This window comes from Streptopelia decaocto (assembly GCF_964273445.1).
Source record: "Streptopelia decaocto genome assembly, chromosome: Z".
Lineage (NCBI taxonomy): Eukaryota > Metazoa > Chordata > Aves > Columbiformes > Columbidae > Streptopelia > Streptopelia decaocto.
The window spans coordinates 65,292,394-65,317,410 of NC_138657.1; the positions used below are offsets into that span (position 1 = coordinate 65,292,394).

The 25,017-nt window shown below is 45.1% G+C and overlaps 2 protein-coding genes across 2 annotated transcripts in view; one reads left to right on the plus strand and one right to left on the minus strand.

Annotated features, from left to right (window-relative positions):
• SERINC5 (serine incorporator 5) overlaps positions 1-11,126 on the plus strand; it is a 43,574-nt gene extending 32,448 nt beyond the window's left edge. The window contains exons 10-12 of the mRNA XM_082075506.1: positions 3,364-3,403; positions 4,035-4,182; positions 4,493-11,126. Coding sequence (XP_081931632.1) covers positions 3,364-3,403; positions 4,035-4,182; positions 4,493-4,640 — 336 coding nt within the window. The 3' untranslated portion in view covers positions 4,641-11,126. The remainder of the gene's footprint in view (positions 1-3,363; positions 3,404-4,034; positions 4,183-4,492) is intronic.
• Positions 11,127-16,668: 5,542 nt separating this feature from the next.
• The window catches only part of THBS4 (thrombospondin 4), a 38,855-nt gene continuing 30,506 nt past the window's right edge, over positions 16,669-25,017 (minus strand). The window contains exons 18-22 of the mRNA XM_082075024.1: positions 24,217-24,265; positions 23,921-24,117; positions 22,940-23,112; positions 18,872-19,011; positions 16,669-16,909 (exon numbers count right to left, since the gene is read on the minus strand). Coding sequence (XP_081931150.1) covers positions 16,848-16,909; positions 18,872-19,011; positions 22,940-23,112; positions 23,921-24,117; positions 24,217-24,265 — 621 coding nt within the window. The 3' untranslated portion in view covers positions 16,669-16,847. The remainder of the gene's footprint in view (positions 16,910-18,871; positions 19,012-22,939; positions 23,113-23,920; positions 24,118-24,216; positions 24,266-25,017) is intronic.

Here is a 25,017-nt window from a genome sequence, read left to right on the forward strand (position 1 = left end):
CAGTTTTAATTTCTGTTTTTCAAGTCTTTAATCAGAGCGTTCGTGAGACTCAGAAATCCCAGCAGTATCTCCTGAGGCACGTGGTGTTAGCAGCACCTGGGCCTGGGGAAGCAAAACACCTGTCGCGGTGAGTGTGCGGGTGTCGGAGGAGCTTCCCTGGGGCAGGATGGTGGGGCCAGGTGCCCGGAGGCCCCTGGGGCACCCAGAGGGCCCAGCCCACCCCGGGCAGCTGGGGCATGGCCTGCACCTGCCAGCCCCACGCTCAGGGAAGCAGACGGGGAGAAAAGAGCTGCCCTTCAGGCCCACCTGCCTGCCCTCGCTGTGCTGCTCAGCGCGATTATTTCCAGACCGTTTGGTTTTAAAGAGCGGTACAAGAGCCGCTGAATATAAATCTAAAGAAAATGGCTGCTGAAGAGCAACTAATTGCATTCTGATTGGCATCCCTGTGGCAACGGGCTTTTGACTCCTGGCCAGGAACGTGTACGTAGTTCTGCAGTGGCGTGTGGTATAGAATCATGGAATCATTCTGGTTGAAAGAGACCCTCAAGATCAGTTCCCACCATAACCTAACTCTAGCACTAAACCATGTCCCTAAGAAACTCATCTGTAAGCCTTTTAAACGTCTCCAGGATGGTGACTCCACCACTTCCCTGCTCCATGGCTTCACAACCCTTTCTGTGAAGGATTTTTTCCTAATATCCAAACTGAACCTTCCCTGGTGCAACTTGAGGCCATTTTCTCTTGTCCTATCACTTGCTACTTGGCAGAAGAGACCAACACCCTCCATGCTACAACCTCGTTTCAAGTAGTTGTGCACAGCAATAAGGTCTCCCCTCAGCCTCCTTTTCTCCAGGCTGAACAGCCCCAGTTCCCTCAGCTGCTCCTCATAAGATTTGTGGTTGTACACAGGGTCTGTTGATATCTGTGCTGAAGACAACTGAGCGTTAGGAGGGGCTAGTGGTATGTGTGCCAGCATTGCTAATTTCATCACTCTGTGCAAGGACTTGATTGTAACTGATTAAAACCTTCAAGGGAACCCAGCACCTGCCTCAGAACTCAAGTGTGGTGCAAGGGGAGCTTAGGCTGGTGCTGCAGGAGATGCTTGGCACAGCAGTAGAAAAGAGGCATGGAATAAGGGTTTAATTTAAACTCTCAGACAGTCTCTTAAAAAAGAATGAGCTTTATGGCTTTTCATGAGATTATGAGCGCAACATGTACATGTACTCCTGGATATGCAGGATAGAAACTGCCATTTGATGTTTCTGTTGGACACTTTACCTTAAAGGCTTACTATCTGATTGTTGGAGGTGCTAGGAAAACTTGCAACTGGCTCATGCCAACTGAGGAGAGAGGCTAGAATGCCAAGTACAGAATTCTTCAGAGTACAGATTTATTCATGTGCATGAAGTTTCCAGGCCAAATTGGGGCACCCCAGATGTGGTTTTACACAGTGTTCTTATACCCTTTCAAGCTTTCAGGTGTAGCATGATTTGACTAATCCGTAACACACACCCCACCGAGTACTAGTGATAGTAAAACTTTGCAAAGCAACTATCTTTCTGCAGTGTTTTTGCTACTTGTCTATTGATCCAGACACCCCTGGAGTAATTCTTGTGATAGTTACTTATCTGTGAGGTTGGAAGGGTTTCAAAGATGTGCTAGCGGGGCTAGGATGATGGTGTTATCTTGGTTGTCCAGGTGTATCTTTCACCTTTTGTGGACAGCTCTAAGCTTCCAAGAAGCCGAAGTCCTTATTTCCAGGGCTGGGCTGTGCTTTAGTTTTATTTAAGGATGAACACCAAAGTCTCCAGTAAAACTTCACTACCTCATTACATTGCAGTGTATACGGTGGACTAAAATAGGTGAACAAAGTTAATAGACACTCATATTATAATGGCTGGTTGATATGATAGTTAGGGAAGGGAATTTTCCTAACAGGGTTCGTTGTCTTCATCAGACCACAGCCAAAATAAATCCCAGAGTAGGATTTTATCAGAACAAATAATGTTGATAATGCACTACAGAAAGTGCTGACTTATACTGTGGTTACATGCAAAAAATGCATTTATGTGGATATTTGTTGGATGGTCACCACCCTTTTACCATTTCAATTACCACTCAATGCAAGAAGTGTCAATTTCAGCTTTCCTTTTTCCATCAGTTAAAAGAAATGAAAATCTTCATTTAAATAAAGCAGTAAAAACAGCTTTGTGCTTTTACTCAAAGTGTTGTCCCAAAAGCAGCATTCTTTACCCATTGTGCAAGCAGCCAAATATACACATAGAGTCGAGATACTGTTTTATTACAGGTTTGCACAGTGTAGGGTGCTAGGTGATAAAACCACAAAGCTGCTATACCTTCATTGCTATATTTACATCATTTATACTTCCAGTTTTGGTTAGTACCTCCCCAGGTTTTCCACCCACTTTTGAGGATTGGTCAGTAATTTACATGTGGTTGCTCAATCATTTTCTTGTACTACGCATGCTCATGAGTTCGGGTCTTGACTTCAGCAGGGGTCTTCATGCCTGTGGGTGTGATTTTTAGTGTTATAACAAGCTTATAATAAGCAAAGTTCATCTAAAGGACACTCTGACAGTCTCAAGATGTACGTTAAACAAACACAACAAATTGTGCTGGTTTCACGATGTTCAAACTGCAAGGACAGCAGCTCCTGATAAGGAGCTCTTCAGATCACTCCTGTATCTTTTAAAGGAGCAGACTGACCTGATACTAGTCCACTGCTGTGTATTCTTCTGACAGGATTTATGCATCCTTATGTTAGTAATAGCTGATGGGGTTAATCATTTTAATTGGTAAAGACTACAATTCTGCTTGCTCTCATTCCAGCTCCATTTCAGAAGAATCTTGCAAAGATAAGTACATTTCTGACTCATGCTTATGCAGTTGTGATTTCTAATCCATGCAGCAGGGTTTTAAAAGTTCCTTATACTTTAATTTCAGTAGAAAAAAATTTTGTATGAAAGTACTTAGATGCAAGTCTGAAGAGGTAAGTCCCATCTGAACTACGAATGTGCAACTGCTTTACTGTAGCTCTTCCACCGTTTTGTCATAGTTATTTGCACCAGTGCTTGAGCTTGAGTTATGTAAAATGGGTAGAGTAGTTCTTAACGAATGGTTAATTTGTTCCAAATCTTACTGAGTAGGTTTTTTTGAAGCTTAGAAACTGTTGTTGTGATCTACTTGGCAAATCTTAATTTGAGTTTTGTGCTGCTTGGAAATACAAGCCAGACTTTTCTACGTTCATGTCTACAACATAGACATAACAGACCTTCCTTCACCAGCTCTTTTTTTTTTTTGATGTAGCACAGACTCTTACCCTTCCTGTTGTCTGTTCTGCAGGTGGCTCGTTGCTGCTTTTGCTGCATGCCTGATGGAGACGGTAATTACATTTTCACTGCACAGTTTACCTCACTTGTGGCTTTCAGACCAGAGACAAGACAGTAAGGACACAACTGCAGATGTAGAGCTGCTTGTATCCTCCTTCTGTAGCAAATCAAACCGAAGCAGCTGAAGTGCTCCAAGTTAGGCAAGGGAAGGAAGCAAGAGGTGTTACAATACCATTTTAAAATAACAGGCTAGTTAATAATTTTTTAAAGGACATTTAATTACTGCAACATCCAAAGAGTAATCTCCGCTCTTTGCATGCTTGTGGGCTTGACTGGTGGATTTTTGGCTCAGCAGCTCTGCAGGAACTGCAGTGCTGGAGTGCATTCAGGGTTATCAGCTTGGACCTGCCAGAAGAATACCATACACGTAGAGCAATTTAAATGGCCCAAATGCTTAAAAACTAGCCAGCAGGCCAGGAAGCTGATACAGGGTAGGATTTCAGTGGTAGTCAGATTTCTTTACTGAAGGGTTAGACCCATGGCCCGAGGGCAAGGACGTGTTCAAGTGTTGCTCTGCTTTCCTAAATCACACCATAGATGTTTTGTTGTGTTGTTCGTGAAGCCAGCTGCTATTTTCAGTTCTGATTAAATTTGCAAAACTTTCTTGTTTCCTGTATCTTACAGCTGATGCTGAAGAGCACATTGAAAAAAGGGGAGGCCAGACTGTGATTTATGATGAGAAGAAAGGCACGGTGTACAGTTATGCCTACTTCCACTTTGTTTTCTTCTTGGCTTCACTCTACGTGATGATGACAGTAACTCATTGGTTCCAGTAAGTGTATTTCTTTAAAGCTGAGAAATTCATGTGTCCCTGCATTGAGAGGGGAAATGTGAACAGGAAGTTCTGCCATGAGTTTGTCTCCTAAAGTGAGATGCTGGAAGAGATATTGCACATCTTTCCTGAGCAATTCTTGAGCAAGATCTTGCTCTATAAAAGGCTGCTCTCCCCTGCTTCATCTCTTGGTTAATTTAGTGGAAGTCTGTGACCCACTTGGAAAAACAGGGGATATTGCAGTCTGAGATATGTATAGTGAGTTTATTTATTTATTTATTTGTTTGTTTGTTTGTTTTTTCCTTAACAGTTACGAAAGTGCTCAGATTGAAAAATTCTTCACCGGAACCTGGTCCACCTTCTGGATTAAGATGGTCTCCTGTTGGGTTTGTGTGTTTCTGTACCTATGGACTCTTATTGCTCCACTATGTTGCCCAACCAGAGAGTTCTTAGTGTGAACACTCAAAAGGTCCTTCTTTTTTTTTCTCTCTCTTATTTTTTTTTTCACCTGTTACAAATAAAATACTAGCGTCAGTTTTTAATGAGGAAACACCTGTTGCCCATTTATCATAATGTATCAGCTACTAACTTTTTAGTCAGACTAAACAAATGATTGAAGACTTTTTTACCTTTTTTAATTGTCATGAACAGGCATTGCCCAAGGGAACAAATCTGTTCTAAAACTTTGTAACACTGATGTGTGCGGTGTAGGAGACACAGTTGTTGCATAAACTGGAATAAGTGAAATTCTTTTCAAATCACTGACAATCTTTCTCTGACTCCGTTGGCAAGAAAAGAGAAAAACACGGTGCAGATGTATCTCCTTCCTTCCTGTGAATGTTGTGTATCTTCTAGCAAATATGCATTCCTTTTTATACTCTTTTAGTGACTGTGTCTTTTACAGTTTGCAGTGATAATTTGGAGTGCTGTTTTGTACAGCATGTAATTCTTCTAAGTAGTATCTAGATAATTTCTTCTTTAAACATACCAATACTTTTGTAGAAATAGAGGATATGTAAGAATTTGACCGCCAAAGCATCTACTAAAAATTGTTTATCTAAGTATTAAATATATTAAATTATTGTATACCTAGATTGAGAAAGGAATGTAGCAATGGTAATAGAGTATTTATTCTATTATAACTTTAAAAGGCACCTGAATATTTTATGCAGTTCAGGTGTGGTCCAGTTGGTAGCAGAAGGGGATTTCTACACACAAATTCTTAAATTCTGAATTTTGTCCAACTTTGCCAGCTCACTTAAACTGCAAGTTGTGTGTACTACATGGGGATTTAAAATACAGAACATTCTTTATTCAGAATGTTTGCTGTTGAGAAAATGCTAATTACAGGAGCACTGCCAGTTGCTGTTAAATTTAGAAGTGGAGTGCTCATTTACTTTTCTACGCTGCTCTTTCAGCTTTTGTGTGAAGGTCTCCCAGGATCTTCAGTTCTGTTTCCATTACTAATTTTGTAGTATTTTAAATGCATTGGTGGTCAGAAAAGGACTACAGTGCGTCATCTTCCTTTTCTGCCTGTGTGTCGGTTGGAAAGTATTCTTCTTAACTGCTATATTTTTATACTCCTCTGTTGATGTTAGTTTTGCTGTTGGGATGGGACTTAGCCAACCAGTCCATTAATGGAGACTAAACTTCTTTTGGAGAACTTCTGTTCCAAGCAGTGGAGTAAACATTCAGAACAACAAAACCAGATGACACAAATGTAACGGCAGCTGCCTTAGTACAAATGACTGACTTGACAGTATTAAACCCTATAATGTCACTTTTATTTGCTTTAAGCAGATGATTTGGTGGTAGAACAACAGCTCAGATGCCCTAAATGATGAATAAGGTTGAACTCACTATAGTTATCTACATCCTAGTGGGATGAATTTATGACTTGTGCTAGTCTCAAGGGTTTTGTCTTCTCTCTCTCCCTATACATATATATATATATATATATGTACAGTGTGAAATATGCAGGATATAAACAAAATCAATCAATTTAGCAGTTCTTTTTTTGAAATATGATTGAGCCTTAAATCTTCACCCAATGCTTTCTGCAGAACAAAGAAAAGCACAACATAGAGGCCAATGAGATGGCAAAAATATTTGCCTGCCTTCTTTTTTCTGTTGCAATAATTGATGGCCAATGCACACCTGGTGAGTAATCCTGACATAACAGATCTCAGTACTGCTCCTGTTTTCATTACCAGTTTTAGCTGCCTTGTTGCTATGGTATCTAAGGGCTTCTGTCCTGCTTGGAGCTTCCTAGGGGTGTGATCTTCCCAGCCCCATGCACTCTTACCTCAAATGAAATCTACAGGTCTTCAGTCCTGTATACTTCATACCACCTATCCCAGTGATTAGGGGCCTCAAAATACATGTCATGAGAACTGAGGGAAGGAGTCATCTGTACAGAGGTGACTCTTGCTGCTCTTCTCCTTGTTTGCGCCTAGGGTAAAAAGCAGCTGAAACTTAGCTTTGACGTTGAGTTAGAGAAGCAACAAATAGCTCTGGAGAGGGAGGCAGGGTTTTTTCTTTCCTTTTGCTTGTGCCGAGAGATTCTGATCTCGCCAAGAGCTCTGCTAGCATGGGGGCCCGTCAGTATGTCTCTGCCTGCATTTGGAGTCCAGCCATGCAGATCCTTCTGCAACAGAAAAAGCCCTTTGTTAATGCATTTACAGTCTAGAGACCTTTATCTGTCCCATCTCTAAGATTAGATCTTATGGACTGTGCAATGATGACTAACAGTTGTTGCACTGAACTCATAGCAGCTATTCTGACAGTCTTGAACCCGTGCTAGAGCTGTGAACTGCAGCTGGTTTAGTCCAGGCTCTTGCTCCTCCCTTGGCAAATGCTGTTACCTGAAGTATAGAGGCTCTCAGGAGTTACCTTCTAGTGCTATATGTGTTGTACTATGAGAACCCGAGAATGTTTTTTTAAAAATTAGCAATGTTTTTTATAGCAGAACAATCTGGGCAAGGAGCTCTACAGAAGGTGGCAGGCACTCTGTCAAGTTATAAGGTAGGGAATGGTAACTGTTCTCTGGTTCTGATAGCAGACATCCCCGTCACAAACGTGGATGATCTTAATACATTTCTTAGCCAATGGATGTTCTTATTTCTTTATGAAAACACTTAGTTTACGTAGGTAGTATATGCCTGCGTAAAGACTTCCTGCACCTATTTGTGCTCTTTTTTTTATAGTTTGTATTTAAGGAAATAGGTTTTGCACAGAGGAAACAGGGTTGTAAAAGGAAAGTCCACAATGAGGCATGAGTCCATTCTTTTGACACAGCGCTCGCCTTGTTGAGTTGCTCCTTCATCCTTCCCTTCCACCAACTATTTACCTTAAGGATCTCGATCTGCAGGTGGGGTTGGGGCACTGCCTGACTATACTGCTTTATCTACTTCTGAGAAAACATTGTGGGAAAAGACCTCAAAAATAACTTTGAGGACCTGTGTGTCCATGCTGTGGCCCCAGACCCAGCTATGGATCTCCAAGTCTTTCTAAATAATGAGTAACTGTTGGCACCTGGGTGTGCAAAGCCTCTAGTTCTTCCGTGAGGCATAGCTTCCTGCTGGCCAGGCAAATGTTACAGCCTTAGTGTTTGCTGTAAAATCTGTACTGTGAACTTCCATGTGCAACTACTTAGTAATATCCTCAGCTAGGACCCAGTTCACAGGCTACAAACAGTTAACACAAACGGCCTTGTAAAACCTTTTGAAGAAGTGCCTTTATACCTACTGCTGTGATAGCTGATAATTCAGGTGGCACTGGAACTGGAAAACCTGACCTGAGCCTGTGACTGGGTGACATTGCCTTGTATGTTACACCACTGTCTACAAGACACAGACCCGTGGTGCACGTGGAAGACCAAATAATCTGTGCTGACAAACCTCTGGGGATAAGACTGATTCAAATATTACTGTGCAGTGGAAGATGAACTGGGAAAACTCTCAAATAGCCAGATGCTTTTGTAAATAAATGAATAGTTGTTGCTTGCGTTTACATTTAAACTGTAAATAGCTAGCTTTTTCTTTCCATTCCTGGAAGAGCAGGTAACTGCTCTGCTTGAGGTGACTAGCTTTGCAGTGCCTATCCTGCCTTGTGCCGCAATTGTTGATTGAATTTGTTCCCAGACATAAGTGAGCGCTGCAGCACTTCTGGCTCCTGGTATTTTGGGGCTGTGTGAAGTAAGGAAGCTGTTGTTACAAAGACAGGAAGACTAGAGTACATGTCCTGTATTGTTTCCTCTAGTTAAACTTGATTTTGAACTAATGCTATCGTTTAATGGACTGTTGGAGGAACAGACAGTGTTGGCAACAGTCAGTTTTGTTGGGAAGGTAAAACAATTTTATCGGCGTTTTCCTACTTCTCCAAATTTGTGGTCGTAAGAAAGGTCATTTGGAACCTCAGTGCTGCACTGCTCTCTGAGACTGGAACAGTTTTAGGTTTTCTCACAAAGGCAACTGAGAGCTGGGATCGTGACTGGTTCTTGTTTGGGGTAAATCAATGGGATGGACTCAGAGAGCGAGTCCCTGAATCCGAATAGCTGGACTAACAAGTGAGACCACAACACCGTATGAAGAACGTGTGGAAAGCAGATGGACATGCTTGTTTGCTGTTTACCACCTAGTTGCTCAGAGTGTGCAGCTAGCCTTTGCAGCTGGAACTCCACTGTGATCACACATCAGAGTTACTGCGTGTTTGTGATACTCTTAGCTTTGTACTTCGAGCATTTCCATGAGGTTCAAAATGATCATACCTGCCTGGCTAATTCAGTAGATCCTGGCTGGGCTGGGCCACTTTTGTCTGAAACGGGTAATTCAGTATTGCTAATGTATGCGTAGTCCAGAGAGAGGGTTTGTCCCCTCACACAATCATAAACACTGCATGTATATTTATTTATTTATTTTGTGTTTTAGCACCTTTTTACCAATCTAGAAGCGCTTTGAGACTGTAAGCTATGCACATATAACTGCTTTATCAGCCACTGGTGCAGCCATTTCTGGGCTAGAACATTGCTATTAATGAAGCAGCCTGCAAAAAAGCTGGTTTTTAGCAGTTCTCTGGGTTTGACCAATGCATCAGGAAAATTTGAGAACTCAAGATAGTAGTGCTTGAACTTCGGCCGGCAGCCCACAGTACCACAGGCGTCTCTGAGCAGGTTGGTAACAAAGTGATCCACTGGCTGCTTTTAAAACATGCTGTAAGGATTTTATGCTATAAACTATTAGGCATTGCTTCTAAAGTTGATGAAGCAACCATGAAATACCATGAAACTGTACCTGTGTGGTTAGATGAGCAAGATTATCTGCAGCTAAAATTTTGCTCTTATCTTTCCTTCTGGCCTTTAGAAGCAATGTCTTTTGCTTGCAGGCTGTATCTCCTCCTCATTTTATTTGCCTTTTTCTCCTCAGATTTGTTTTTTAACGGCATTGTAAACCTGCTTTGCTCCCATTGTGCTTCTTGTCAAGTGTGATGTCTTTGGTGCTGGAAACTAGCAAATACGTCTTTGCCAGGTCTTGTTGGTCCTTTCTTCTTTACAGCAGGACAACCTGCAATGTTGGAGTGAAGTCAAGGATCATAGCTTATTGTATGGTTCAGTTTTCCTCCGTGAAATCTTGTTTTCTGAAGTGGCTTACAAGTTCTCGTGGGAGGAAAACACATAATCAGCACCGTGACATTGTACTTTGCATGTTCAATTTTGTAAACAGTAGTTTGAACTGTTTCACATGAGTCTACAAGGGAATGCCAGGGGTCAAGTGCCTAGAAAGCTTTGGCTTTTTGTGCTCGTTAACAGGATACGTAGCTTGCGAACTGGTGTGTCTCTGCATTTCCAACACCCTGATGGCAGAATGCCCGAGTGCCCCCGGATGGGGATGCAGACACACTGTGCAGTGTCTGAAGCAGAAACTTTGGGAGACTGGCATGATGGCTGCTTTCTAATGCCCAGAGAAACTCGATAGGTTTCAAGTAGGCCTTGAATGCGGTTTTGTTTTGTCAAACCCAGTTTCAACTCCTTGCACACCCGTTCCATAACGTTGTTTTTAAAAAGTTGGAATTTATCTCAGATATAAGCCACGTTGGCTGCCCCCGTTTGCCAGTCTCCGGTAGCTTCCAGTGCCATAGGGTACAGCTGTTTGCACGGACTCCGTGAGAGCCACAGTCAGCTTTGAAACCACTCCAGCAGCCGAAAGCTTCCAGGGCTTTGCTCACCAGAGCTTTGGGGTGAGCGCTGCAGCCGCGCTTTTGCCAAAGAAGCCTCAGTGCGAAGCCAAGAAGAATTTTGGAAAGCTATGGGGAAATAATGTCTCATAACTCATACCGTAGCTTTATTTTTCCTCTTACTGACACGTGTCCAGGTGCTTAGGTTTTGTTGGACATCCATGCAAACTTTAAGTGAGGAGAATTACTTTCAGAGAAAATTGTTCAACTTGTTATATACAAGCTGAGAAGATATTTACCAGGAACATGTGGATTCACTGTCTGCTTTTTGTTTACCACCAATGAGTGGGGTTCAGTATCATGTATGCCATGTTTGAAAACTGGATGCAAAGTAGTCAAAATGTAAACACTTTTTCTTAATGGTGAGGGGATTTTAATTAGTCTTTTCCAAGGTTCTTAATATCTCAAGGGAACTTTTTTGGTGTGTATGTGTGGTTTTAGTTTATTGAGTTGTAGCCCAGTAAAGTGGAGGTTTGCTAGTTTATTTAACTTTTTTTGCGAGTATTGTGATCTGTAATAACTGTAGCGCTTTGACTTTTAAGGATTGGTTAAGATTTCAGAATTGTAAGATCTTAATTGTAAAATAGTCAACAGCTTTGCCTTTTTAAAGCATGTTAATGGTTTTTATGGACACTTCCTTTTGTATACTGCGTGAATGTATTGTTATAGATTCCATGTTTAATGGACCAATAAAGTTTTTCTTAAGTTTGAAATGAATTGTCGTGATATATAAAAGTTGAAAAATCAACTCATTCTAGGAGAAACTTTAACTGCTTATCTCATATATTTATATATATTTTAATGAGCCGGTAGAAGTAAATTGGTCGAACCTTTTTGTTTACGATGTCTGGATGTTGTTTAACTAAAAAAAAAACCAAAGTTGGCCTGTGTAATATTACATGGCTTCGCTATCCATGTTATTTCTGTGTTCCTTCAGAGTGTGATCTCGGAAGATGGCAGCTTTCACAGATGTGTTCATGGCGTCTGCTCTGCACAACCCAGCCCTCTGACATGTGTCAGACGCCTTTGACAACGCAATAAAGTATTTTCCAGGCCAAGTTTAGCGCTGAGGGCCCTGCAGTTGTTTGAAACAAGGATCTCTGATATTCTTCTCCTCTGCTCAGATGGTGGGGTGGGCAGCTGCTGAATTTGACACCTACATCCACACCGCAAAATGTGCTGCATCTCTGTGGGTCTCTGTCCCTTTCTCACCATCCACATTTGGGCTGTTGTGGAGTCCTGTTTCATGGAATCATACAATGGTTTGCGTTGGAAGGGACCTTCAAAGCTCATCTAGTCCAACCCCCCTGCCATGAGCAGGAGCATCTTCAACTAGATCGGGTTGCTCAGAGCCCCATCCAGCCTGGCCTGGATGGACAGGGATGAGACATCAACCACCTCCCTGGGAAACCTGGGCCAGTGTTTCACCAACATACTCCTCATGTCTAGCCTGAATATCCTCTCCTTTAATTTAAAACCATCACCCCTTGTCCTGTCATAACAGGCATTCCCAAAAAGTCTGTCCCCATCTTTCCTATAGGCCCTTTTAAGTACTGAAATGCTGCAATAAGGTCTCCCCAGAGCCTTCTCTTCTCCAGGCTGAACAACCCCAACTCTCAGCCTGTCCTCACAGCAGAGCTGTTCCAGCCCTCTGATCATCTTGGTGGCCTCCTCTGGCCCGTCTCCAACAGGTCCATGTCTTTCCTGTGCTGAGGGCTCCAGAGCTGGACACAGGACTCCAGGTGGGGTCTCACCAGAGCAGAGCAGAGGGGCAGAATCACCTCCCTCCACCTGCTGGACACGCTGCTTTTGATGCAGCCCAAGATATGATTATCCTGCTGGTCTACAAGTGCACATTGCTGGTTCATGTCCAATCTTTCACCCACCAGCACCCCCAAGTCCATCTCCTCAGGGCTGCTCTCAATCCCTTCATCCCCCAGCCTGGATTAACACCGGCGGTTTCCTTGACTCAGGTTCAGGACCTTGCACTTGGCCTTGTTGAACCTCATGAGGTTCACATGGGCCCACTCCTCAAGCTTGTTCAGGTCCCTCTGATGGCATCCTGTCCTTCAGGTGTGTCAACCGCACCACTGAGTTTGGTGCCATCTGTAAACTTGCTGAGGGTGCACTCGATCCCACTGTCTGTGTCATAGATGAAGATACTAAACAGTCCCAGTACAGACCCCTGAGGGACATCACTCATTACTGGTGTCCATCCAGACATTAAGCCATTAACCACTCTTCTCTAGGTGTGACCATCCAGCCAGTTCCTCACCCACCCAACAGTCCACCCATCAAATCCATCTCTCTCCAATTTGGAGAGAAGCATGTTGTGGGGGATCATGTCAAAGACCTTACAGAAGTCCAGACAGATGACATCCATAGCCCTTCCGTTGTCCACTGATGTAGTTATTCCATTGTAGAAGGCCACTGGTTGGTCAGGCAGGACTTGCCCTTGGTGAAGCCACACTGGCTGTCTCAATCACCTCCCTGTCCTCCATGTGCCTTAGCACAGCTTCCAGGAGGATCTGCTCCATGATCTTCCTGGGCACAGAGGTGAGGCTGATGGGTCAGTAGTTCCCAGGGTTCTCCTTTCTACCCTTTTTAAAAATGGGTACAGCGTTTCCCTTTTTCCAGTCACCAGGGACTTCACCTGTCTGCTGTGACTTCTCAAATATCATGGAGAATGGCTTGGCAACTGCATCAGGCAGTTCCCTCAGGACTCTGGGATGCATCTCTTCAGGTCCCAGAGACTTGTGTATGATCGGGTTCCTTAAGTGATCACAAACCTGATCCTCACTTAGACTGGGAGGGACTTTGCTCCCCCAGTCCCCTCTCGCCGTTCCTTTTCCACTCGAGAGGTGTGGGAAGAGAGCTCGCCTGTGAAGACTGAGGCAAGGAAGTTGTTGGGTACCTCACACTTCTCCTTGGCTGTTGTTACCAGTCTTGCTCATCACAGGGGCCACACTTTCTTTGATGTTCCTTTTCTGGCTGACATACCTGTACAAGCCCTTCTTGTTATTGTTTGTGTCCCTTGCCAAGTTCAGCTCCAGCTGCACCTTGGCCTTCCTGACCCCATCTCTGCACAAGCCGGCAGTGTCCCTGTGCTCTTCCAGCATCCCTGTCCCTCTGCCACAGCCTGTGCGTTTCCTTCTTGCCCTTTAGTTTGACCAGCAGGTCTTGACTCAGCTGTGCCAACCTCTTGCCCTCCTTACCCAATTTCTTACACCTGGGGATCAAGAGCTCTTGTGCTCTCTGGAAAGTGTCCTTACAGAGCTGCCAGCTCTGTTCTGCTGCCTTGTCCCTGAGGGCAGTTTCCCAGGGAATCCAGCGGACTAACTCCTTGAAGAGCTGAAGTTGGCTTTCCCAAAATTCAGGGTCCTGACTATACTCATCACCCATCCCACATCCTTCAGGACTGTGAACTCTGTGTGTGATCACTGCAGCCCAGGCTGCCTCCAGCCTTGATGCCACCAGTTAGCTCACTTGCACTGGTGACCATCAGGTCCAGTATCTCATCCCCCCTGGCAGGGCGGTCTATTACCTGGCTTAGGAAGCCTCCTGGATTACCTACAGCTTGTCATGCTACTTTTCCAGCAGATGTTGGGGTGGTTGAAGTCCTGCAGCAGGACAAGAGCCTGCAAGTGCGATGCCTCCTGTAGCTGTAGTGAGAAGGGTCCATCAATAGTCTCCCACTGGCTGGGTGGCCTATAGTAACACCAACCACATTCCATTTGCAACCTGCCTGCTGGTGCGGGTTGCACCCATGCCTCAGAGCTGACTAGACCTCTGCCAGGACATGGGTTCCCTGCCATTAGGAGAAACTGCTGACCTGACTCAGTTTCAAAGGGTCAAATGGCAGCTGCTGTTCCCCACACAGCTCTGGTGCACAGGGGCATTCTGGTGCACGTAGCTGGGAGGCTGTGCCTTCTAACCAAGGTGCAAAGCAGAGAGCTGCTCCCCAGTGGTGCTGAGGTCTGCGAAAGCCGACCACTTTTGCTCAGCAGCCTCCCACCAGTCTGCTCACACTTGCCTTCACCTCACCCTGAAGCATCCTGGCAGGATGTTCTCTTCTGGTATTTCAAACTAGGAGATGGTCTTTAGGGAACAGAAGCATCTTAAGTGTGTTTGTCATGGTGCTTGTAGCACACAGGAAAGAGTTAACCGTTGGTGAGATGTTAGACCCTGCTGCAGGAGCCCCAGGACTCTCAACGCCAAAGCAGTTGCAGCTGTGGCTCCCGCTGAGCACAGCCTGGCTGCGCAGGCGGTGGGGGCAAGAGAGAACTACGCATTCGGTTTTAGAGGTGTGGGACTGCAGTGTCTTTACTGGCCAGATGCCACAAACGGATCTATGTCTGCGTTGCACAATAGTTCAAGGCGCTCATTTGAACACTCACACGCAGGGTCTGCACAGTCTCTGGTGGGAATGCGAGGGGCAGGAGTTTTCCCAAGACTGGACTATGACCTTGGGACAAATCTTTGCATGCAACAGCTGGAGTTGGCAGTTTGTGACCTTGCAGGCTACCCAGCAGTTTGTGTGTCAACACAGCAGATGTAGCGCTCTCCAGCATCCCATTGTAAGGCCCCAACAGCATCTTCTGAAACGAAGTTCTGGCCGGCAGAGCTGTGACTGGTTTCTCTGGCTACCAGCTGAGCAAGTTTTCAGTTGGGGGAGGTTAAGAAGCTCACAGCTTCATCTAATTACCTGTGACAACATGAGCGCCAGAGCCTGCATCTCATCTTCCAGACTCCAGTGGCCAACAGCCGTGGTGTAGGCTGGAAGGGGCCCTAGAAATGGACAAGTTCCAAGGCAGCAAACTGGTGCGGCAAACGGCCAGGGCGGTCCCTGCCAGGCCCTGTAGCAGGAGGAGAGGCTGTGGCTGCAGGTGCGATGGCTGTGCGGCAGTTCAGAGGCTGCTGTCGTGTTCTGTGATGGAGCTGACGTGTGCTGTCATGCCCTGAGCAGCACACACTGCAGCCAGGTCAGGGTGGGCCAGGCCGGTTGCCTCCACTGCGAAGAGAGAGACCACTTGTGCGAAATGCGTGGGCTCCTGTGTCCTCTCCTTGCTGTGGGGCTCTGGGGTCCCTCTCAGAACGGGTCCCAGGGCTGCACTGCTCTCAGAGCCTTGGCAGCTGGGAACAAGCTTGTGCTGAAAACTCTTCCCATAGCCCAAGCCTTTGATAGCACCATAGACATTAACAGAATTTTTACTGTATTGAGGAGACATTTTGTTTCTTTGTTTTAATACTCTCACCTGATGATTTAACTCAGCATTTCCCCAGTATTCTTGTGCTGGGAATGAGCCACGGCTGCTCGTTTTCTCAGGGCTATTTCTGATTTTGAAAACCTCACTGTATTTCCCCCTCTGTGTGTTTCCTCCCTCCTCCTTCCCCCAGGCTGAAATACAGTTTACCATTGTCCTTCATAAAGTAATTATTCTGCAGGCTGCAATACCCTTTTATCCAGCTGTCCTTGGAGCTTGTCCTCCCTCCCTTTCCTAGCTCCATTTTCAAAAAAGAATGTAATAGGAATGCACACCATATTCCAAGCCTTCTATACTTCCAATTATAGAGTGCATTGTGACACGATTTTTTTGTTTTTTTTATTTTCCTAATGCTTTAAGCAATATTTTGGGTTTTTAACTTCATGACTTCTGTACGGTTGCAGTCCCTGCTGAGAGAGCTCAGCTCTGAGTGGGGGCAGCTGGTCAAAGCCTGGCTTTGTGTATGTGAAAGCTAAGATTACTTTCTCTATATAGGTGATTCTGCATTTATCTCCAAATGTCTTTTTTGGCTTTAGCCATATGCAAGCCCTAAGATGTAACTATAACACCCTGCAGTCAGCTTTTTTGCTTTTACAGGATGTGATAGTGTCACTCATAGTTACCTGGGAGTGGGAGGGCAGGGCGGTCTAAGAGTTGTCAGTGGAGGTCTGCTGAAGGTCACCAAGTCTCCCCAGGAGTTAAACTGCTCTAAAGGAGATAAAATCTGTTCCTAGCAGGACTGGGAAGGTACTAAGAAGCACTTGGCTTGGCCAGACAGCTCCCAACCATTTCATGCCTGTACACAACCTGTTGTTTCTGACACGTTCCAGATAGACAGAAAAAAATTGCACTTTCTTCCCCACCCTGTTTAATACTGAATCCAAAACAGCAATAGATTAAAAAGTGTCCTGAGAATGTTTTAAGCAAGTGTCATTCCTTTACATGCTGGTCCCTTGTTTTTAAGCAAATTTGAAAATAAGTGAAGCCCCAGTCTATTTTGTCTCCTTTTTATTTTCACTTTTATACAAAAAAAAAAACCAACCAACAGTCTGACATAGTCACATCAATGAGAACAAGCTGCGGTTTGCACGCTTACAACAACAATCATATAAGGATTTAAAATATATTGTTTTATTGTTTGCAATAGCAATGTTAGTTGGCGTTTCCTTCTTAAATATCCCCAACGCCAAATTGCTGAGCTTGAAATTCTTGGAAGTCCTCTGGGATGGTGTCTGAAAACAAGAAAACATGCAGAAGTTCAGTCTCTTCTGACAAAATCAAGGAGCACTTTAATTAATGAAATACTCACCAGCCCTTGTTGGTTTTTTTTTAGGTAACATGCCTTCTCTTTTGTTTACACATTAAGAATAAACATTAAGAATTCGGTTCTAACTGTACACCACTGGGAAGCACAGAGAGGGTAACAAGACAGTGAGTGCTGCAGTATCAGCCCATAAAGGAGTCACGTCAATCTGCAAAATACATTTCCACACAAAATCTTTGTGGCTTCCGATCTTGTATTTTTATTAACAAACGCTGCCCAGAAAGGCACAGAAAGGGCTGTCTTGTTCTGCACCCAAGAAATGTTTGTAGCGTCAGCGTCTCGCTCATGTCTCCTAATTCTACTTCCCCGTGTTGATTTCCCACGCTGCAAGAAGGGACAGAAACATTAACACAAGGACCAACAGCAACTAGTAGAAAAACTTCAGAATTGGTGGGGGGAGTTGCAGATGGGTCCATGTCACAAGAGTAACGACAGTTCTGTCTGAAGTGCTGATTTGCCGTGTGCCTTTGCCAGACCCCAGAACATTTCATCTGAGGAGCCACAGAGCTGAAGCTGCAGCCAGACACGGAGCCACAGCACTGAGGCTCAGCTGCATTACCACAGCTTTACTCTGATTGTTTCCACCCTGATGCAGGACAAGTAACTCTAAACTCAAAAAATACATTAACTATATAAACACACACAATATACAGAAAAAAAGGAGTATGTCCTTTGCTTTTTATTGATCCCTACTTCTCGGAAGGCTCGAAAATTCTTTTTAAACTTCTTCTACAAATGTAGGAACTTGTCTGAAATGAAAGCAGGGGTTCTTGGGGACTCCAGAGGCTTCTCTGAGTGGTTTTCAATGACTTACTGCAGTGCCTGCAGCAAAGCCACTGTCTGCTCGCTGCCTGGAAACTATCTATGACTTCAGTGGCAGCTTTGAAACATGTTTTCTGGGAAACCACATACTGTTTGAGACTCTTATCAAGTAACTTTAAATTATAATCACCACTGTCTACAAGGTCCCCTGTTTAACCACGACCTCCAAGCACCAGCCTAGGTGTACCGAGTGCCCAGGAATCTGAGTCCGTCACCAGAACAAGCCACAGAGCCCAGGTCTGGCCGTGCAGCAGCTGTGTCCCTGCAGACCTGGGGTTGGGCTTCTTGGATCTATTCCTACTTGGAAAACTATTCCAACTTGGCTGGTAACTCATCTTCCTAAGGCTGCCTGGTCAGGTAGGGGTTGATGCTGAAAGGAAGGGGCCAGCCCCTCCAACCCCACTTCAAGCTGGCCGAACAGCTTCCAGAGCAGACAAACCCTGACCTGATCAGCTTCTGCGCGAGTGACTGAGGTTTGAGTTATTCCATAGAGGGGGCTCAGGGCTAAGCTGCGAGGCTCTTGCCCCAAGAGGCGTGAGCCAGCACACTCCCAAAGAGTCTGAGAAGGATTCCTCTGTGGGAGGAATGGCATTTTATGATCTCGTCCTCCCACAGATAGGAGAAACCAGCAAGTACACGAGTGACAGTGACACCTGGTGACTGATCCCACTGGCTCTCCAGATTTATTTCGCTTTGTATTCAGACCTCAAGGCATCCTACATCCTCAGTATATTGTGCATGTACAACTCTCACAGCTGGCTGGTTTTAAATAATGTTTCTAATTCTCTGATGACAGCTATACTACTTAGTTGGCACAGTCTGTGCAGCAGAGCGACTGCTCTGGGAGGAGCGGCTGTGAGGTGTTAGTTCCCGTCTGGCTGGGCTGCAGCGTGCTGCTGGTGTCGGGGGACGCTTTTCACAGCTGTGAATAACTTGTAAATGAAAAGCAAAGGAAAGGATGCAAAATGGCTTAATCCAATAGCCACACTACCGGTTCTTTGTGGTCACTTGCTAGTTGTTAGCTAAAATGACGTGAGAGCAACATTACCATTGCAGCGGTATTTCAGGTTGGACCAAATAATGTTTTCCTGAGAGAAGCAGAAAACCCCAAGCCGTCCTCCACGCATCGTGGTGTCTATAGTCACACCAGAGTCTGCCACTAGGTCAGAGCCTTCATAAAATCTTGCCCTTAATGAAAAAATACAGAAGGTCTGTTAGGTCATCTCCAAGCCTGCAACATTACGGAAGTAATTTCATTATCCATGGTGACTGTAGCTTTGGGGAGCAAAAGCAGTTAAGATAGCTCCTCTCTGGGGCAGGAACTGGAGTAATGCTGCACACTGGCAAGAGCCAGGCAGGGAGGGTGTTTACCTGCTTGTTGTTTTTTTTTCACACATCCTACAAAAGCTTTGCAATGTTTTTTTCCTGCAGTCAGTCAGGCCGAGAGCTTTAACTCTTGACAATTTCCACAGTCGATAGTTACAGAAGAAAGGTGGAACCAGATCAGATTGGTTGAAGAAGGCCAGATGGATAGTGTCTCACAAAGTCTGAAGCTAATCCTTTTTTTTTTTTTTAATAGGCAAAGTTTGAAACTGTTTGGAATCTTAAACTTGACTGTGAGATTTCTTTGACAATGTGAACGTGGTTAATTCTGGGAATAGTTTTGATGATCTGACATCTTCTTGTTAGAAAACCCATCAGCAAATTCCCAGGCAGCTCTGGGAACAGCTGCACCCCGCCAGCTCCCCAGCTTGTGCCTGTGCTGAGGGCTGGAGCAGCTGCAGCGCTGTCTGCACCACGTCCCCAGCCCCGGGGACCCGGGTCAGCGACCTGGAGGATGATGAGCTTGGAGGGCCCCGGTTTGGGTGAGGACACTGCTGGTCTGACATGCAAGAAAATATCAAGTGGTGAAGGGAGAGAAAGTTCCTGTGTCTTTCCATAAAATAAGGAAAACAAAACAAACCAAAAACGAAAACCAAAAAAGCCCTAAACATAACCCTGTTATGTTTCTGAGCTTATTTCCTGATTTGCTGAGGCGGTTCAAAAGTATCTGTAACAATGAACAGAACTTGTTGTCTTTCAAATTTCTGTGGGAGAGGCTGGCTCAAGTGACTCTTTCCTAGGCTTCCTTGAAGCCTCAGAGAACCTTTCCTAGACACATTATGGTCTGTGGCATCTGGCCTCAACAGACCACAGCAAGGTGTGAACTGAGAGCTGGCAGAGGTTTCCTTCAGGCCTGGCTGTCACAGTATCACAGTATGTTTGGGATTGGAAGGGACCTCAGAAGATCACCCAGTCCAATCCCCCTGCCAGAGCAGGAACGCCTAGGTGAGGTCACACAGGAACATGTCCAGGTGGGTTTTGAATGTCTCCAGAGAAGGAGACTCCACAACCCCCCTGGGCAGCCTGTTCCAGTGTCTGTCACCCTCACTGAGAAGAAGTTTCTTCTCAAATTTAAGTGGAACCTCTTGTATTCCAGCTTGATCCCATTACCCCTTGTCCTATCATTGTTTGCCACCGAGAAGAGCCTCATGGCACTCACCTTTTATATACTTAATACATATAAGACATTAATAAGGTCCCCCCTTAGTCTCCTCTTCTCCAAACTAAAGAGACCCAGCTCCCTCAGCCTTTCCTCCTAAGGCAGATGCTCCACTCCCTTAATCATCTTCGTTGCCCTACGCTGGACTCTCTCCAGCAGTTCCCTGTCCTTTGTGAACTGAGGGGCCCAGAACTGGACACAATACTCCAGATGGGGTCTCACCAGGGCGGAGTAGAGGGAAAGGAGAACCTCTCTCGATCTATTAACCACCCCCCTTCTAATCCACCCCAGGATGCCATTGGCCTTCCTGGCCACAAGGGCACAGTGCTGGCTCATGGTCATCCTGTTGTCCACCAGGACGCCCAGGTCCCTTTTCCCTACATTGCTTTCTAATAGGTCCTTCCCCAACCTATACTGGAACCTGGGGTTGTTCCTGCCCAGATGCAGGACTCTACACTTTCCCTTGTTAAATTTCATCAGGTTATTCCCCGCCCAACTCTCCAGCCTGTCCAGGTCTCTGGATGGCAGCACAGCCTTCTGGCCTGTCAGCCACTCCTCCCAGCTTAATGTCATCAGCAAACTTGCTGATAGTACACTCTATTCCCTCGCCTAAATCGTTAATGAACATATTGAATAATATTGGCCCCAGTACTGGCCCCTGAGGCACTCCACTAGATACTGGCCTCCAACTAGACTCCGCACCATTGACTACCACTCTCTGGCTTCTCTCCTTAAGCCAGTTTGCAATCCACCTCACTACTCTATTGTCTAGACCACACCTCCTCAACTTAGCAACTAGGATGCTATGGGACACTGTGTCAAACGCTTTGCTGAAGTCAAGGTAGACCACATCCACCACTCTGCCATCATCCATCCACCTTGTTACATTCTCATAAAAGGCTATGAGGTTGGTCAAGCATGACTTACCCTTGGTAAAGCCATGCTGACTGCCCCTAATAACCCTCTTATCCTTGATATGCCTTGAGATGGCACCAAGGACAAGCTGTTCCATTACTTTCCCAGGGATGGAGGTGAGGCTGACCGGTCTATAATTACCCGGGTCCTCCTTCTTGCCCTTTTTGAAGACTGGAGTGAGATTTGCTTTCCTCCAGTCCTCGGGCACCTCTTCCGTTACCCAAGACTTGGCAAAGATGATGGAGAGCGGTCCAGCAATGACTTCAGCCAGCTCCCTCAGCACCCGTGGGTGCATCTCATCTGGACCCATGGATTTATGGATGTCCAGACTACTTAATTTCTCCCTAACCCAGTCCTCATCGACTAAAGCAAACTCCTCCATTGACCTGGCTTCATCTGGGGTCTCAGGGGTACAGGGCTCCCCCGGACGGCCTCCAGCAGAGTAGACAAAGAAGGCATTCAGTAATTCTGCCTTCTCTGTATCTTCTGCCACCAGAGCACCCTGTCTTTGGGGTTTGAAGGATTTTGTGACACTGACTTTGCTACCATTCGCAGTTGCAGGGGGCATTAATTAGGCTGGCAAGAAAGATTGCAACCACAGGCAGATTGCTCATGGAGCAGCTTCACAAACAGCTTGGTCTAAACAAAAGTTGCCACTCAAGATCTGCTCACTACTGCCCTGTGGCTGGGACACAATAACTGACAGTATAAATCATGGAATCATAGAATGGTTTGGGATTGGAAGGGTCTTAGAATGGTTTGGGATTCGAAGGGTCTTTAAGGATCATCTAGATCCAATGCCCCTGCTATGGGCAGGGACATTCTTATTCCATTTTAGCATAAAGTCAAACACACTCACTCCAATTACTGCTGAGGATGATGCTCTGCACCAGAACAGCGGAATAATTTTACCATCAAGTTACTGCATCTCAACTGCAGGGTATTGATTTTTTTGAAGAACAACTAAATGTATATCTGTTCTATTATAAGGTTTCAAAATCTGAGCTGTTGATGCCAGAGCAGTTAATTTTTTGCATTTTAACATCAACCTTATTCTACAAGTGTAACTCCTCCTGATTTGGATGTCGCAGAGTGAAACTCTTCCTCCTGAATGGTGAATTTTTTAAAATAAAATGGATTACATAGCTTTGACAAACTTTCTGCATATATGTTATGTAATCTCAAATCTATCACGTCAGGATAATTCCTGATCTTAGTTACGGTCACAACCTTTAAATGGACAACTTTTATTAATTCTGTTATCCCAGAACATGTAAATGAACTATCACAATTCCAACAAAAATACTCTAAAAGACCAAAATTAAGAAATTTGAAATGCATTGCTTTTCAGATCAGTGGCTAGTAGTAGCTTGGAAAACAAGGTATTAAAGCCAGAAAAGGGTTTGTTAGGGTAGGGCATAACTACAACAGCCAGATGGTAGAAAACTTCAGTCACAAACAGGCTTAGCTTGGAATCATCTTTCCAAGGAAAAGAACTGCAGGCTGAATTTCAAAAGTCTAACCTGTTATAAGGCTTCACCAGTGCAAAGCCCAGAGATACAATAAATTGTCAGACCATCATCTGAATCTGGCGTTGAGAAACAAGAGTTTAGGCAGACATGTACCTGTACTCACCTTATCTATCCTTTCCTCTCTTACCTGATATAACCAATCTGGGGCCTGTGCTGCAAGAACCAGCGATAGGAGACTTTGTCTTTCCACCCTACATTTCGGGGGTCCTTCCACAGCAGCCTGACCTGATCACTGGTGTCCCCCGTGTGCCAGAGAGAGTTACGGAGATGCTCACCAGGACCTGTCTTGGATTTCACAGCCTGTAGAAATACAATTTTCCAATGCTGAGCACAGAGAAATGTCACTTTGAGGAACTCTTTTTGTAGTGAGCCTGCAGAACCACCCTCCCTCCTTCTCACAAGCCCCTAACTTCTCTTGCATAACCACAGCCACTGCTTGCACGGAAAAGCAACTGAGCACCTGTATCAAGTAGAAGAGGTCCCATCCTCCCAAGGGCTCGGTGCCAAGAAGTTGGGACCAGACTTTTCAGTGGTGCCCAGCGACAGGTGATGGGCAACAGGCACAGACTGAAACATAGGAGGCTCAAACTAAACACAAGGAGAAACATCTTCTGGGGTGACAAACAGTGGAACAGGCTGCCCAGAGAGGCTGTGGAGTCTCCTCCTCTGGAGACATTCAAAACCCACCTGGACACATTCCTGTGCAATCTACTCTAGGTGAATCTGCTTTAGCAGGAAGGTAGGACTAGATGATCTCCAGAGGTCCCTTCCATTCTGTGTTTCTGTGTGATTCTGTGAGGCAATTTGATCAATTACAGCCAGATCACAATGAGAGCAGAAACTAAACACTGCAGCTGATGTGCAGGGGCAAGACTGGAGATGAAGTTCCTTAAAAACCGGTGCTATTAGCAGGGCTGTGGTACAGCTGCCTGACTTAGCAGTGGTGACACTGGGAGAGCAGAGCAGTGGGGCAGCATGGCCAACACGCAGTACGATGGCTTGAACAACACACAGCACAATGGCTTGGCCCATGGCAATCAGGTGACAGGGTGGCATGGCCAGGCTGTGGTGACCACTGTGTCCCCAGCGAGGAGCCCACAACCAGTACCTTTAGCTGAATGCCAGGCTCTGCAACCGCTCTGAAGGGAGTCGCTTGCCAGTACGTCTGTTCAGTCTGTTTCCACATCACCACATAAAAGCTAGAGCTGTCTTGATAACCAAAAATAAAGCCAGCGTAGTCATCATCTGTCACCGTGTTCACATGAAAGGTGCCCTCAAAGTCGACGCCGTTAAAAGCTGTGTAACCTGAGGATACACACAAGTTAAAAACAAGTCTGCAGAAAATGCATTCACATGCTGTAAGTTTTCTGCTGGAAAACTTGAATCTCAGAAAAGGGTACATACCAACAGCAAGGCCAGGATCGCTGTTCATAGTCTGCACAATTTCCATGCCCTGTAAGAGTAAATTCAGGGTGTTTAGCATGTGTGATGAGCTGGGCTGGCTAAGCCTGGCAGATTCATCTGGCCCCCCTCTAGCACCCCCTCCGCCCATGCCCTCTGTTTTTCCACAGCTGTGACACTTGTAGCTCTGAATTAAAATGAGAACTGTAATAAAATGTTTCAGTTGCTTGTGTGCCCTAAGACAGGCTGGATTTTTCTTTTCCCATTGCAGAAATGGCCATACTGGTACTCTGACACTTTCCCTACCCCAATATTCTTCTTGAAATCACTGAACCTGGCCAGAAGTTGAGATATGACTTGGGGGGGAGTAAAAGCACTGGAGCCGGGAAGAGAGCTTAGTTCATAGTTTGATCATGGAGTTCCAGATTAAACTGACTGCTAGGGCTGGGTTAATGAAGGTGTATACATCTCAGCCGGCTTAGCAGAGACTTTGGCAATGGGAACGAATTGCACATTCCTTGTGACTCAGAACACGTTAGCCTCCTGAAGGCTAAAATTTGTTAGTGTAAATAAGTTATTGGACTCCATCTAGGATTAAATGCTCTGCTATACAGCAGGTTAGACTTTCAAATTCTCGGAAGGATTCACAAAACTGCTTACTACAGAAATATTTTGACAGAGTGATACAACAGTGTCACATCTGCCTTCTTGGCAGCAGTGAAATCCACCACAAACAAGACAACCAGTATATATTTTAGATTATTTGGAGCATCAAGCTATCATATGCTAGAAGAAAGTTACTCC